This window comes from Notechis scutatus, chromosome Z (assembly GCF_049901735.1).
Source record: "Notechis scutatus isolate UNSWTSFEM ecotype Mainland chromosome Z, rNotScu1.2, whole genome shotgun sequence".
NCBI classification, from domain to species: domain Eukaryota; kingdom Metazoa; phylum Chordata; class Lepidosauria; order Squamata; family Elapidae; genus Notechis; species Notechis scutatus.
Window position 1 is genome coordinate 117,126,714 of NC_142025.1, and position 14,131 is coordinate 117,140,844.

The window sequence follows — 14,131 nt, forward strand, 5'->3', positions numbered from 1 at the left end:
TTGGGACGCTTTGTGGATTCCCAGGGATTTCCAGGATCACGTGACGAAGGACCTGCCCCAAACCCGATTTCTTAAAAAGCTGCCAATCTATTTCCTGTAAACTCACCAGATGTGGAAAAGAAAATAAGAGAAAATTGGAATTTAATTTCCGGTTCTATTTTGGCACCGCTAAGAAGCTTCTGCGAATTTTTTTTTTTAAGCCTTGGGATCTTCTCTAGCGTAAAACTCAACTTTAAATCCAGCAGGATCGCCACCGAGATAAAGGATCCAGTTTTGGGGGGGGAGGGCTTACCTGGATCGTGTCCACCGTATCCCGGAAAACCGGATTGTTAAATTTGACCATTCGCCAGAAATAAGGTTTGCGAGGATGCAGAAGGTTGCGCCCATATTTCTCCAGGATCTGGAAGGCAGTGCAGATCAAGCGGAGACACACCTGGAACTGAAGAGGGATTGGCAGTTCAGCCATTTTTTTTTTCCCCTCAGGAGTCCTAACCGGTTCTGGGTTCAAAAGCAGATGGCTTACGAGGCGTTCCCAGAAGCACGCTTCATTCAGCTGGCGCTCAGCTTACGTCCGTTCCTTTAGCGACCATTGGAAATTATAACGGCGCTGAAAAACAGTGACTTAGGACCGTTCCTCGCACTTAGAACTGTGCCTCACCCTTACAACCGTCGTCGCATTCCCACAGGGTCACGTGATCCTAATTTGGGGGCTTGGCAACCAGCAGGTATTGGAAAAAAACAAAAAACCCAGTTAGAGTTTCCCGGAGTGACGTGATCACCACTTGGTGACTTCTTCCTGGCTGGTTTCCCACCTAGCAAAGTCAAACGGGGGAAGCCAGATTCGCTTTGTGACCGTGCGATTCACTCAGCGACTGCGGCGACAAAAAAAGGATGCAAAATCGGGTGCGCCTCACTTAGAACAGCTGCCTCGCTGAGCCAGGGAAATCCTAGTCGCGGCTGTGGCTGTAAGCTGAGGACGACCTGCAATCAGCCCACCCAAACTGTCTCGTCTTGAGGACTAGAACCTTGGTTTTCGAAATGGGGAGCCTGAAGACCGTGTCCCTAAATTCCCCACTGGGGAATGCATAGAAAAATGAACCCCAGATCGTACCTGGGCCCTTAACGCCCAGCTCCCCTAAACTCCAGTCTGCTTCCAAGCTGGGTTGAATTGCATTTCTATTTATTTATTTATTATTATTTATTAATTTATATGCCACCTATCTCACCTTCAAGGGACTCTGGGCAGTCTGCAACAATATAAAAACATAATATAAAACAGTAAGTACATTAAAAAAGAATAGTTTGGTTCATCTGCTTAATTTTCAGCCTTGACAAGGTCAGTTTCTTCCCGCCAGTGGGTTCAAGTAGCATTGCAGCCGGACATTCAACAGGTAAAGCAGCATCTCCAATACAGGATCTACCCTCCCTATTATCCACTCACCTCCTCAGGTAAAGCACCCCACGTGGGGAAATCTATCGTCCCACTTATCCACTCCTCATCTACTCCATGACGTTTGAGGACAATTTCCTCACCCCTCAACGAGTAAAAGGACCATTATGGACCGCCATTCAACAGGCAAAAGCATGCCACATACGGGGATCTACCGTCCCTCTTAATCACTCATCTACTCCATGACATTTGAAGGCAGTTTTTCCTCTCCCATAACGAGTCAACGGAGCACAATGGGCAGACATTCAACAGGTAAAGTGTCCGATACAGGTTCTATACCCTCCCTCTCGCTCCCACTCCTCACCTGCTCCTTGACGTTGGCTCGCAAAATGCCCTTGACGTTGATCTGCAGGTATTTCTCGGCCGGAGTCAACGGCGCTTCCACCAGGCGCTGCAAAAGTTCGGCATTTTGTTCGGACGGATTCCGGATCAAGGAGTTAACCAGTTCCTGACGAACGGCCCCGAAGGTGCGCGCAGCCTCCCCATCTCTGACCCCCGCAACACACAAAGACACAACAAAAATCACATGTGAGATACAATCTCTGGCAAATGGGAGAATTCCTTTGCAGGGAAGAAAAAAGCAAAATGTCTTTTTTTTAAAACTCGGTTTATAACAGCCCTACGAGGTAGGCCAAATGTGAAGTTTTACGCTGAGGAAGTCTGTGCAAAGGTAGACCTCGACTTACGAGAGTTTGCTTAGTAACCGTTCAAAGTTGGGGGAAAAAGTGACATAGGACCGTTTTTCAGACTTATGACCTTTTTGGTCAAGTGATCAAAATTCAGAGGCTTGGCCACTGACTCGCATTTACGAGGGTCACAGTGTGTCCCAGGGTCACGTGATCCCCTTCGGCGGCCTTTTGACCAGGGCAGTCAATGGGGGAAGCCGGATTCGCTTAACAACCACGTCACTAAGTGAAGAACTGCAGCGATTCGGTTAACAGCAACGGTCTCGCTTAATGAAGGAAATTTTGGGCTCAATTGTGCTCGTTAACTCGAGGACTCCCTGCAGTCTGAATCAGAGTTGAAGATGGAAATCTTGTGGACCTCAAGAGACCCCCCAAAAGATTATGAATGTTTAAGCCAGCTGGGGGACTTTGGGGCCTGTCTCTATCTCTCAGACCAGCCACCTCGCAGGGTTGTTGTGACAAAAACAGAAGGTGGAAGGAGGATTAAGGACTCTCCCCACCCTTGAGTTACTTACGAAGTACAGGTAGTCCTCGCCTTACAACAATTCATTTTGCGACCATGTGAAAATACACTGGCACCGACGACCGTTTTTCACACTTATGACCGCTGCAGCCTTCCCACGGTCACGTGATCAAAATTCAGATAACAGGCAACTGGCTCGTATTTACGACTGTTGCCATGTCCCTGGGGTCATGTCAGAGGTGGTATTCAGCAGGTTCTGACCAGTTCTGGAGAACCGGTAGCGGAAATTTTAGTAGTTTGGAGAACCAGCAAATACCGCCTCTGACTGGAGATTTAGCAGTATCCTTCCCCTGCCATGCCCACCAATCCACACCTACCAAACTGGTAGTAAAAAAAATTTGAATCCCACCACTGGATCACGTGATCCCCTTTTGCGACCTTCTGACAAGCGAAGTCAAATGGGGAAGCCAGGTTCTCTTAACAACCGTGTAGCTGTCGTGATTCACTTAACGATGTGGCAAGAAAGGTCATAACATGGGGCAAAACCCAATACATTTCTCATTAGCAACACAAACGTTGGTCTCACTTATGGTCTTAGGTTGAGGATAAAGATATTAATAATAATTATATATATATATGTATATAATATTATATACGGCAGCAACCCATATCAACCATCAGAGCGAGTCAATATTTCTGATGCATTTTTAAATGTTCAGTTGACTGAATTTCATGTTTAATGAATAAAAATAACAACAATAATAAATTATATATATATTTACATATTATATATAGTATATAAATATATATATTATATACAGCAGCAACCTGTATCAATCATCAGAGCCAGTCAATATTTGTGATACATTTTTAAATGTTCAGTTGACTTGAGTTTCACGTTTAATGAATAAAAGAGATAATAATCACAACACTGGCAACAAAACAGCAACCAGAACTATGGTAATAATAATGACGATAATGCTAATATTACTACTGTACTACTAATAAAAATAAATAACAGGGGAAACCTTGGAGACTCCTAAAGGGAAAACAGACGCATCTTTTTAGCTGTCAAAACAATACAAGATTTTGGACGCCTGAAGTCTCGATCCGGGAAGAGAGAGCGCGGTGGCGGGACTACAAAGACCCCCACTTCAAGACATCAATCGGGAATGATGGGAGTTGTAGTCCAAGCCCCAGCAAGTCGAGGAGCCGTTGCCAAGAGCGCCCTGGCCAGCCGAGAGGCTGAGGCTCCTCCAGGGGAAGCAGCGGCGCACCCGGAAAGGGGTTCAATCCGGTTCTACCGGGCACCCCCCCAAATCGCCTCCACTCCGGATTAGAACCCGAGGCAGGAAATGTTGCAAAGGGGGAGGTGGGAGGAGGATCGGCCTACCTTGCAAACAGGCTCTTCCTTCCCCGCCTTGCAGGAAGCCGCCGCGGGGAAGAAGCAGCCGCCCGCTGGAAAACGAAACCGGGGCGAAGTGGAGCAACAACAACCAAAAAAAAAAAAAAGCGAAGCGAAGCGAAGCGACCTCCGGGGACGTGGAGGAAGAACTACAGGAGTCGTCGGAGGCGAAAGAGGGGTTGGGGGGGAACACCTCTGAGCATAGGCAGAGCGCCGCCGAGGATGCCCCGGGCAACAGATGCGGGCAACAGATGCGCCGTTGCAAAACGCCGTTGGCCAGGATGGGAAGGGGAACGAACGTGGGAAAGGCGTGCACGGGGTAGAGGGAGGAGGAGGAGGACATGGGATGTGTGCCAGGCTCTCCCCTCCATCCTAAGGCAAGGGAAGGGAGATAGAAAAAGAGAGGAAAGGAAAGGAAGATAGAAAAGGACAGGAAAGGAGAAAAGAAAGGAAAAAAGATAGAGAAAGGAAAGGAAGGAAAAGAAGATAGACAAAGCTAAGGAAAGGAAATGGAGAGCAAGAAAAGAACAAAGAAAGGTAGGGAGGAAGAAAAAAAAAGGAAGGAAGGAAAGGAGGGAAATAGGAAGGAAGAGAGGAAGGAGAAAAGAGGAAGGAAAGGAAAGGGAGGTAGGAAGAAGGAAAGGAAGGAAATGAAATAGAAAGCCAGGAAAGAACAAAGGGAGGAAGAAAAAAGGAAGTGAAGGAAGAGAAATAGGAGGGAAGGAACAAACGAATGAAGGAAGGAAGGGAAAAGAAGAAAAGAGGAAGGAAGGAAAGGCAAGGGAGATAGGAAGAAAAGAAGGAAAGGGAGGTAGAAAGAAGGAAAGGAAGGAAATGAAATAGAAAGCCAGGAAAGAACAAAGAAAGGGAGGAAGAAAAAAGGAAGGAAAGGAAGAGAAATACGAGGGAAGGGACAAACACGAATGAAGGAAGGAAGGGAAAAGAAGAAAAGAGGAAGGAAGGAAAGGCAAGGGAGATAGGAAGAAAGGAAGGAAAGAAGGAAAGGGAGGTAGGAAGAAGGAAAGGAAGGAAATATAATAGAAAGCCAGGAAAGAACAAAGAAAGGGAGGAAGAAAAAGGAAGGAAAGGAAGAGAAATAGGAAGGAACAAACAGAATGAACGAAGGAAGGAAAAAGAAGAGGAAGGAAGGAAAGGAAAGGGAGGTAGGAAGGAAGGAAAGAAATGAAATAGAAAGCAAGAAAGGAACAAAGAAAGAGGAAGAAGGAAGGAAGAAAAAGAAGAAAAAAGGAAGGAAGGAAAGGGAGGGAGGAATGAAAGAAATAAAACAAAGCAAGAAAAGAACAAAGAAAGGGAGGAAGAAAAAAGGAAGGAAAGGAAGAGAAATAGGAGGGAAGGAACAAATGAATGAAGGAAGGAAGGGAAAAGAAGAAAAAGAGGAAGGAAGGAAAGGCAAGGAAGATAGGAAGAAAGGAAGGAAAGAAGGAAAGGGAGGTAGGAAGAAGGAAAGGAAGGAAATATAATAGAAAGCCAGGAAAGAACAAAGAAAGGGAGGAAGGAAAAAGGAAGGAAAGGAAGAGAAATAGGAAGTAACAAACGAATGAACGAAGGAAGGAAAAAGAAGAGGAAGGAAGGAAAGGAAAGGGAGGTAGGAAGGAAGGAAAGAAATGAAATAGAAAGCAAGAAAGGAACAAAGAAAGAGGAAGAAGGAAGGAAGAAAAAGAAGAAAAGAGGAAGGAAGGAAAGGGAGGGAGGAATGAAAGAAATAAAACAAAGCAAGAAAAGAACAAAGAAAGGGAGGAAGAAGGGAGGAAGGTGAAAAAGAAAAGAGGAAGGAAGGAAAGGAAGGTAGGAAGAAATGAATGAAAGAAATGAAATAGAAAGCAAGAACAAAGAAAGGAAGGAAGGAAGGAAGGAAGGAAAGAAAAAAAAGGAAGAAAAGAGGAAGGGAAAGAAAGGAAGGGGAGGGGCGAGGCCTGAACTGAATGTGGGAATGTGAAAGTGAAATCGACTTCGCGGCGAGCCGAAAACGAGGCGTCTTTTCTTCTCCCGCGGACCCATCGCTGCACCCCGGACACCATGGCCAAATCCTGCACCGCCAACATCCGAGTCCCCAAACAGACGCGCGAGAAGGTTGGGGGATCCGCAGAACGTGAACGGGGGGTGGGAGATTGAATTGCAAAGCAAGTGTTGCAAGCGGTTTGCAAAAAGATGGCGGGGGGAAATTGGGGTGGGGGAGAGGGTCCTTCTCACCACAGATCTCCCCACCTTTTTACCTCCCTTGCCTCTGAGCATGGGCAGAGCGCCCCCCTCCTCTTTTCCAGTTGCTAGCAGGAACGTCTGAACAGGATTGTTTTTAATTATTCGAATGGCGGTGGGAGAAGAACTCTGCATCAGCTCAGAGGGCTCTCAGCTTGACAGACGGGGGGGGGGAGGGAAATGATCAACAGAAAAAAATAAGTAACGTTTTGGTTTTGCATTATAACAAAACGTTGCTGTGTGTTTGGTTTTTTTAAAGGAAAGGGATTGGTTTCGTGTGAACGGGCTACGGGGGTTTCCCAGCTTTTAAAAGAGTTGAGAAAAAGGAGGAGGGATAAACTTTAAATCAGTTTTTTTTTTCCCTCAACCATGGCCAGTTTTAAGAATGTGGACTTCAACACCCAGAATTCCCCAGATGCCCTTCCTGTCGCCAGCTGGGAGTTGAAGTCCACAGCTTAAAACAAGCCAAAGTTGAAAAAAACGCAGCCAAAAACAGTGAACATTGCTTTCCTGGGAAGAAAGGATCTGGAATAATTCGACTGAAACCGTTTAATCAAATTTCCTAGCTGGAAAAAAAAAAAGCGCTTCCAATTTCTTGGATTTTAGCCAGACCTGAAGTTACGCCCTGAGTTCATTCTCTGAAAATAATCCACTGGGGTGTTTCTGAACCAACCCAGAATTGCAGAGTCAGTGTGACATGTCATGCTGCTTATAAAATCTTTTATATATTTTTTTCCAATTCCCAGTCATGCAAACCGAATTCCTGAATAGTATATTTTGCTGCCTGTTGATTTAATTTACACCTGTTTGCAGAAACCAGCTTTGCAAGGAGCGGAGGCTTAAAATTTCAATCTTATACTTTTGGGGATCAAAAACAATATTTCCACACTTGTTTAAATACAATTTCCGTAGTTAACACTTCCTCTATCTAAATTTTATGTTTTTCAGAAAGGGTTTATTGCTAGAGTCAAACATAGGAGGGAAGATTTGCTGTTCGGAGCTGTGTTTGCATTTTGGGGGGCTTTAAAAGGGAATTTTTCTGATTCTACGTGAGTTTTTCTTTAAAAAAAAAACACCCTCCAGTATGAAGAAAAGAGGGGGTTTTCTTAAAAATCCCCAGTACGAGAAGTCTGTCCACTTCTGCCAATTACGTAGAATAAACAGCAGGGAGACCATGAAAGCCAAACAGCACCCTTTTAGGACCACAATGGAGAATTCATGTTGCTAAGTGAAACGTCCCGTTGCTTGCCGCTGTCGTTAAACGAATTGCTGCAATTGTTAAGTTAGGAACACCATTGTTAAGCGAATCTGGCTTCTTCCCCATTGGCTTTGCTGGTCAGATGGTCGCAAAAGGGATCACATGACTGCCAGGACACTGCAACCGTCATAAATACAAACCATTTGACAAGCACTTGAATTTTGATCATGTGACCATGGGGATGCCGAAAGTGTGGGAAAAGGTCATATGTCCCTTTTTTCTAGTGCCTTTGTGACTTTGAATGGTCACTAAAGGAACTGTTGTAAGTCAAGGCCTGTATTATTATGCCATCAATTGGTTTATATTATGGACGCTTTTGGCTCTGAGAAGTAATGTGGTATCTCACAAATAGCCTTTAGGAAATCTTGCACTGAGCAGGGGGTTGGCCTAGATGACCTCAAAGATCCCTTCTGAGTATGACTAGTATTTCACCTAGTCACCAAATGTTTTTGGTGGGGCTACAGATCAGCAGGATTCCAATACAGCTATAAACCTAGTTTAAGTTTAAAGTAGTTTGGCTGATTGGCTCTCTATCGCAGGTATATGTTGTTTCCAGCTGCAATTTCATTGAAGATAGATGGAGGGAGGGAGGGAGAGAGAGAGAGAGAGAGAGAGAGAGAGATTTATGATTGGGCTTTAGGCTATACACAGTACCTTCAATCTAATGAGGGCTTTTTTGCTGAAAAACATTAGAATTATTCTGGATATTTCTTTTCCTGCAAAACTCTTTTTGCATTTGGGGAATTAATGAGATTTTTCAGCATGATCTCATGTAATCCTTCTGTGTTGTTCTAGTCCAATGGTTACAATACATCTCATAATTTCCTTTTATTTCTTTAGATGGCTCTTTTTAGAGAATCACTTTTGAAAGAGGTAAGTCTCTATTGCATGACAAATGTTCGCCAATTATTGGCTATTTTTCCTCTTCCCAGGTAACTAACTTTCTCCTTCCTTTCTTCTTTCCTTCCTTTTTTTCTTTTCTTCCTTCCTTCCCTCCCTCCCTCCCTTTCTCTTTCTCTTTCCTTACAGGGTGAAGAATTTCTTTTCACATTTTTACCTACAAAAATATTTCAGTTGGATAAGTTTCTTAAGGTAAGTGAACGTCTGAAAGCAAAGTTTTATTGGCAGGACATCTCTGCATGTTTTTTTAAAGTGTAACTCCTTCTCCACCCATCTAGGAAAATTCGCTAAATGTTCAAGATTTGACTACTCTTAAAGCTCCTTTGGAGATCCCTATTCCAGACCCCCCACCCAAAGAAGATGAGGTGAGTTATGGGGGTAGTCTTCTCCTTGCCTCCCCCCACCCCAATTCAATGCAACTTTTAAGTGGTGGAAAATGATATTTATGGATCCATGTATTTTATTCTTTGCAGATGGATACAGAAAAAGAGGAAAAGGAAGGTAAGGAAGAGGAAGGAATGAAGGGAGGAAAGGGGGAAGGAAGGAAAGAAGGGTGGAAGGAAAGAAGAAAGGGAGGAAGGAAAAAAGTAAAAGAAAAAAAGAAGGAAGGAAGGAAAGAGAAAGAAGGAAGGAAAGAGAAAGAAGGAAAGAAAGGAAAAGGAGGGAAGGAGGAAGGGTGGAAGGAAAGAAGAAAGGGAGGAAGGAAAAAGAAAGGAAGGAAAGAAAGAGAAAGAAGGAAGGAAAGAACAAGGAAGGGAGGGAGAAAAGGAAGGGCGGAAGGAAAGAAGGGAGGGAGGAAGAAAAAGAAAGAAGGAAGGAAAGAAAGAAAGAAAGAAAGAAGGAGTGAATGAATGAATTTTAAGGTATTTCCCAGCATTTTATGGACTTAATTTCTCTTCTGCGATTCCCAGCTCCAAAATGTGGCTATCTCAAAGGAAATGAGGTTCTCATTTCACTTCTGGATCGTGTCAAACCTGAAGTTCGTGAGTTTAAAGAAAAATGCATTTTGGTAAGTTGGCAAAGGGGGCCTCTTCCCTCCCTCAGTTTCTTGGCCAGGAAGTTCCTTGCGGTTGTGCATCGGATGAAAAACGATGTGATTTTTTTTTTTTTATTCCTGCAAAATCGCTTCCATCTTCTTTCTCCTGATTTCCCCATCAGGTCACAACCTGGATCCAGTTCATGATCCCCAAAATTGAGGATGGCAACGACTTCGGGGTTGCAGTTCAGGTACATAACGGAGTAACGGAGACTTTCTCCGCCCTCTCCCAAATTTTTATTTCTCTGGCTGTGGGAATCTCCTTTGGTGTCACATCAACCATTTTCCTTCCTGTGCAGGAGAAAGTGCTGGAACGTATCACAGCGCTGAAGACCAAAGCTGATGCTTTCCAAACCACCATTGCTAAGTAAGTGGTCATGAAGGGCGGGCGTGGGAAGGAGGCAAAGCAGAGAGCCACGTGGGATCTGGATTCCAGAGTATCGTGAATTGTGTGCTATAACTCGGGCGCCATTCGCTCCTATTGGTGTTTCTCTCCACCCCAAAACTTCTGTCAAACTTCATGGGGTCATCTCCCACGTCCCTAGCATCATAATTATCAGAATCTGTGCTTCTTGGGGCATATCATGGTCAGTTCTTCCTTATTTGCAAGCATCCTGGGTAATCTTTTCCTTGGTCAAGGTGCTATTGTGGCCTGTTGGCCGCTGGTTGCTCCAGCAGCAGAATCAGGAGGTGGAGGAAGGGGGAAGAGTGAATGGTGCTGGCAGAGAGAGAGAGAGGGGCAGAGCCTGGGCCTTCCATCAGCCCTCAAGTGGAGAGTCAACAGCCCCCAGGTCTGGAGGTGGCTGATGAGAAAGAGGAGGAACAGCTGGGTCCAGGGCCTGACATGCGGATGTATGGAAGGCAGAGGAGAGGAAAGCAGTGGAAATCTATGGGCCGGTCCTTGGGACGGAAGAACCACCGCTGCTAACGAAGGGATTATGGGATCATTAATAGATGATGATATAAAGGACTCCCTTTGTGTTTTTCATCTAGAAGGTTCATGGCCGTATATTTTTATTTTCTTTGTAGGCACTAGTCCAGAGAAAACTAGTTTGGTGTGTAGTTAAAGCACTAAGCTGGAAACTTGGGCGATTGTTAGTTCTAGCCTTGCTGTATGCATGAAGCCAGCTGGATTATCTTGGGCCAGTTGCGTGCTCTTTCTCTCTCTCTCTCTCTCAGCCCTAGGGATGTAAGGGCAAATGACTTTCAAAACACTTGTCAAGAAAATGGCAGTGATTTGCAACACATATTTAAAAAATCCCCCAGTCCTAAATGCTGTAGATCCAACATACTTTCTTGTTCTTTTAGATATTTTTTGGAGCGTGGCGATGCGGTCGCCAAGGCTTCCAAAGACACTCATGTGGTAAGTGATGCAGAAAGAAGGTTGCAGTTATTTGAGGTTTGTTGGGTGGCAGGTCTGATAGAAAAAATGTGGGTGTCCCCCTCCCCTGCTGACTAAAGGCAGGGAGAAGACCTTCCTTGAAGCCAAACCAGCTGGTATTGACTGAGAAGGCAAAAAAAAAAAACAATTCCATATTGAGTCAAGACCTTGAATAACTCGTTGCAAAATTTACATAATAGTTCTTGGAAATCCTGCAATAATTATTCCTGTTCATAAAGTTCCTGCCTCATATAGATTTTGAACTGCCCAGACTCATTGGAGTCAGGCAGTGTACAAATTTAAATAATAATGGACGATGACAACTCTTGAAACTCTGTTCTTGCTTAACCGGTTCCATCATGATATTTTAAATAAATCAAACTCTTTGGACTTGGAGAAATGTTAAGCTGTAAACCTTGATTTCTGAACCAGTTTCTGGATTTACATCATGCGCTACATAAAGCCAGTCAAACTAAGCTATGTCTAGAAATGTCCTGGAAATCTAACCTGGTTGTAATTTGTGGGGTCCTTTTGGTCTCTGAGCTTGGTTGCTTTCTTGCAGACTTTTCATGACCCAACTAGGTAACATCATCAGGGCTAGGAAGGAGTGTGGGAGTAGAGGACGAGAAAGACGAAGAGAAAAACTGTGGGGTCCTTGGTGCTCGCTTGAGCTTAGTTGTTTTCTTGCAGGCGTTTCATTACAGATAATCCTTGACATACAACCACAATTGAGCCCAAAATTTCTGTTGCTAAGTGAAACATCTGTTGAATTTTGCCCCAATTTACAATCTTTCTTACCACAGTTGTTAATTGTTCAGCTGGTTACATGGTTGTTAAGTGAACCTGGCTTTGTCGGAAGGTCATAAAAAGTGACCACATGACCCCAGGACACCGCAATCGTCATAAATATGAGTCAGTTGCCGAGCATCTGAATTTTGATCAGGTGACCATGGGTATGCTGCAATTATCGTAAATGTGAAAAATGTCTGTGTTTTTCAGCGTTATTTCGAACGGTCATAAAACGAACTGTTGTAAGTCAAGGACTACCTGCACTCAAGTAGGTAACATTATCAGTGCTAACTAGTTGCAATTTGCTTACCTGCAGATGGACTACCGGTGTTTGGTTCATGAACGTGATGAAGCCATTTACCGAGAAATGCAGATTATGGTGCTTGATATCCGTGGATTTTATGTAAGTGAGCCAGAACGATCATAGTGGATTTCTATGAGGAGAGGATCAAGAAGGCAAGGATAAAGGAATGGAGAAGATTTCTTTCTTTCTCTAACCCTTTCTCATTTCTCTTCGCCGCAGGCTGAGCTGTACCACATCCTAAGCAAAAATTTGGAGAAATTGACCAACCCCAAGGGTGAAGAAAAGCCATCCATGTACTAACAGGGAAAGAGGCATTTAAGGGAAAACAGGCAAGGGATGTTATGTGGGTCAATTTACGCTAATAATAGAATTTGCCAGAATCCGTGACCGCTGTTCCTTGCAGGGGAAGCTCAATGCAACCTTTTCTGTTTTTTGGGGGGAGGTTGTTGGGTAAACATAAAAATACAGGGTTAAAAAGAGATCTTATTATTTAGAACCCAGAAGAAGGGAGATGTCTGGGAAAGAAGCAAATAGGGTAACAAAATAAAATGTTTCAATCAATTTGGTTTTCTCTATGTCTTCTTATGAGAGGTCCATCAAACACCATCTTCTAGGCAAAGCTAGAAGGAAATCTTTCTCAGCCAGAATTTTTTTCTCTAACCGCTATTTTAAAAGAGTTTTCATGGTAAGAATACACAAGCTTATTATCATATTATCTCCGGAAGATTGTTCTAATCAGGTTAATAGAGGTTATCTCTGCCTGTGTTCAGAATAAAAATCAGTAAAAAAAAAAATCTAACATGGAATCTGAAACAAGAGTGTTTTAAAATACCGTCCTCTGAATTAACATGTCTGATTAATATGTTGTTTCAAATAAATTGCTAGATGGTCTAATTAATTTCCCTTGATACAGCCAAAACTATTTTTGCCTTGATTTTTCCTGATGAATATTAAAATATAAATACTTATATATTCCCCTCCTAAGAATAGCAACTGTCTGTGAGTAGTTTGAGAATGGAAAAATAAGGAAGTAGCTTGTGGGTGGATTAAACAGTCCTTCCTCAAGCACTAGTTAGCTGTTGGGGTGTAAGGCGTCAATTTCTTGAGAGAGTCATCTGGCTTTTGACTAGCCCAATTTCCAATTCTTAAAAATGCTTTAAAAAGAAGTTGTAACCTGAAGTCGCCTTGACCAATGTCATGAAACATCTTGATCAACAAGATGCCAAAAGGAAAATGGGAATTAGGACACAGAAAGCTGTAGAAATCATCTTCCATTTGTGTTTTGAAAAATGAAGTTGTGCTTAGAAATCATATGAAACCATCATTTTAAAGCAGTGTTTTTCAGCCTGGGCAAGTTTTAAGAGGGATGGATTGCAACTCCCAGAATTCCCTAGCCAGCCATGTTGAGTGGGGGATTCTGGGAGTTGGAATCCACTCATCTTAAAAGTTACCCAGGTTGAAAAATACTGCTTCATTTTTTTTTTCATAGGTGACTTGATTAAGCCATTTTCAAGCTTTGCGCCATACATTAAATGCACTAGGCATACATTTAATGTCTAAATAACTAAAAAGGGACTATTTTGTGGAAATTTCATCAGGGTTTGGCAGTTTTAAACAGCCTAAAGCTGAAAAGGTGCAGCTTTTCTAGATATGACAATATGCTTCAGAAAGCTCCATCTGTTAGCATTTATAACCCCAAATTGACACAGTTGGACTCGGGTTCACTACATCATTTCAGAGCAGTGGTTGATGGGGGGGGCGTGTTTAGGGCTGTCCAAACTCTATGGATTTTGCCCAAAGAAACCATTCTGTAAGGCTACTCTATGGTTCCGGGACAGCAAAGAGGAGACTGAAAGGAAGAGTAGAAAATACTTCCGGTAAATACAGTTCTAGATTGTACGTCTATGGTCGAGCCTCTTTCTGCAGGGGAAATCCCGAGTGAAAGAATCATAGAATCTCCATAGACACATAGAGCGGACGTTTTCCCGTCTGCATTTGGAGAGGAGGAAGGAGAAGGCAAGGTCAATTGAAGACCGGAAATGATCGAAGGGCGACGACGATGTGGCTCCTCGTATTGTCACATGGTATGGCAAAGAACGTTAGGGCGCGTCAGTTGAAAGTAAAACTTCCGGCCAATCAGAGCGCGAGCTGAGTGCGCCCAATGAGCGAGAGAGAAAGAGAACCGGGCGGCCGCGGAAGCTGTGTTCTGATTGGATTCTTCCTGACCAATCCGGAGGCGCTC

The 14,131-nt window shown here is 43.6% G+C and overlaps 2 protein-coding genes and 1 gene segment (V, D, J or C); 1 reads left to right on the top strand and 2 right to left on the bottom strand.

The window, feature by feature from the left end:
* The window catches only part of LOC113428669 (Ig gamma-2 chain C region-like), a 22,844-nt gene extending 18,497 nt beyond the window's left edge, over nucleotides 1-4,347 (bottom strand). The window contains 3 exon segments of the C gene segment in view: nucleotides 293-400; nucleotides 1,755-1,841; nucleotides 4,132-4,347. Coding sequence covers nucleotides 293-400; nucleotides 1,755-1,841; nucleotides 4,132-4,347 — 411 coding nt within the window.
* LOC113431333 (uncharacterized) lies at nucleotides 138-6,043 on the bottom strand. The gene is made up of 4 exons (XM_087947389.1): nucleotides 6,032-6,043; nucleotides 3,993-5,943; nucleotides 1,755-1,841; nucleotides 138-439 (listed from the first exon to the last, which is right to left on the bottom strand). Exons 1-2 carry the CDS (start codon nucleotides 6,041-6,043, stop codon nucleotides 4,501-4,503), a joined length of 1,455 nt encoding a protein of 484 aa, XP_087803515.1. The 3' UTR covers nucleotides 138-439; nucleotides 1,755-1,841; nucleotides 3,993-4,500.
* On the top strand, nucleotides 5,972-12,450 carry PSME2 (proteasome activator subunit 2). The gene is made up of 11 exons (XM_087945629.1): nucleotides 5,972-6,095; nucleotides 8,320-8,352; nucleotides 8,509-8,571; nucleotides 8,658-8,744; nucleotides 8,853-8,880; nucleotides 9,291-9,388; nucleotides 9,538-9,606; nucleotides 9,715-9,782; nucleotides 10,724-10,778; nucleotides 11,902-11,988; nucleotides 12,109-12,450. The coding sequence occupies exons 1-11, from the start codon at nucleotides 6,042-6,044 to the stop codon at nucleotides 12,187-12,189; spliced, it is 723 nt and encodes a 240-aa protein (XP_087801755.1). The 5' UTR covers nucleotides 5,972-6,041; the 3' UTR covers nucleotides 12,190-12,450.
* The last annotated feature ends 1,681 nt before the right edge of the window (nucleotides 12,451-14,131 follow it).

Excerpts from the sequence above, each read along its gene's own strand:
- PSME2 (XM_087945629.1), top strand. The coding sequence starts at position 6,042 with ATGGCCAAATCCTGCACCGCCAACATCCGAGTCCCCAAACAGACGCGC. Across the intron at positions 8,572-8,657 it reads AGTTGGATAAGTTTCTTAAG|GAAAATTCGCTAAATGTTCA; the intron begins GTAAGTGAACGT and ends CCACCCATCTAG. Across the intron at positions 9,607-9,714 it reads ACTTCGGGGTTGCAGTTCAG|GAGAAAGTGCTGGAACGTAT; the intron begins GTACATAACGGA and ends CTTCCTGTGCAG.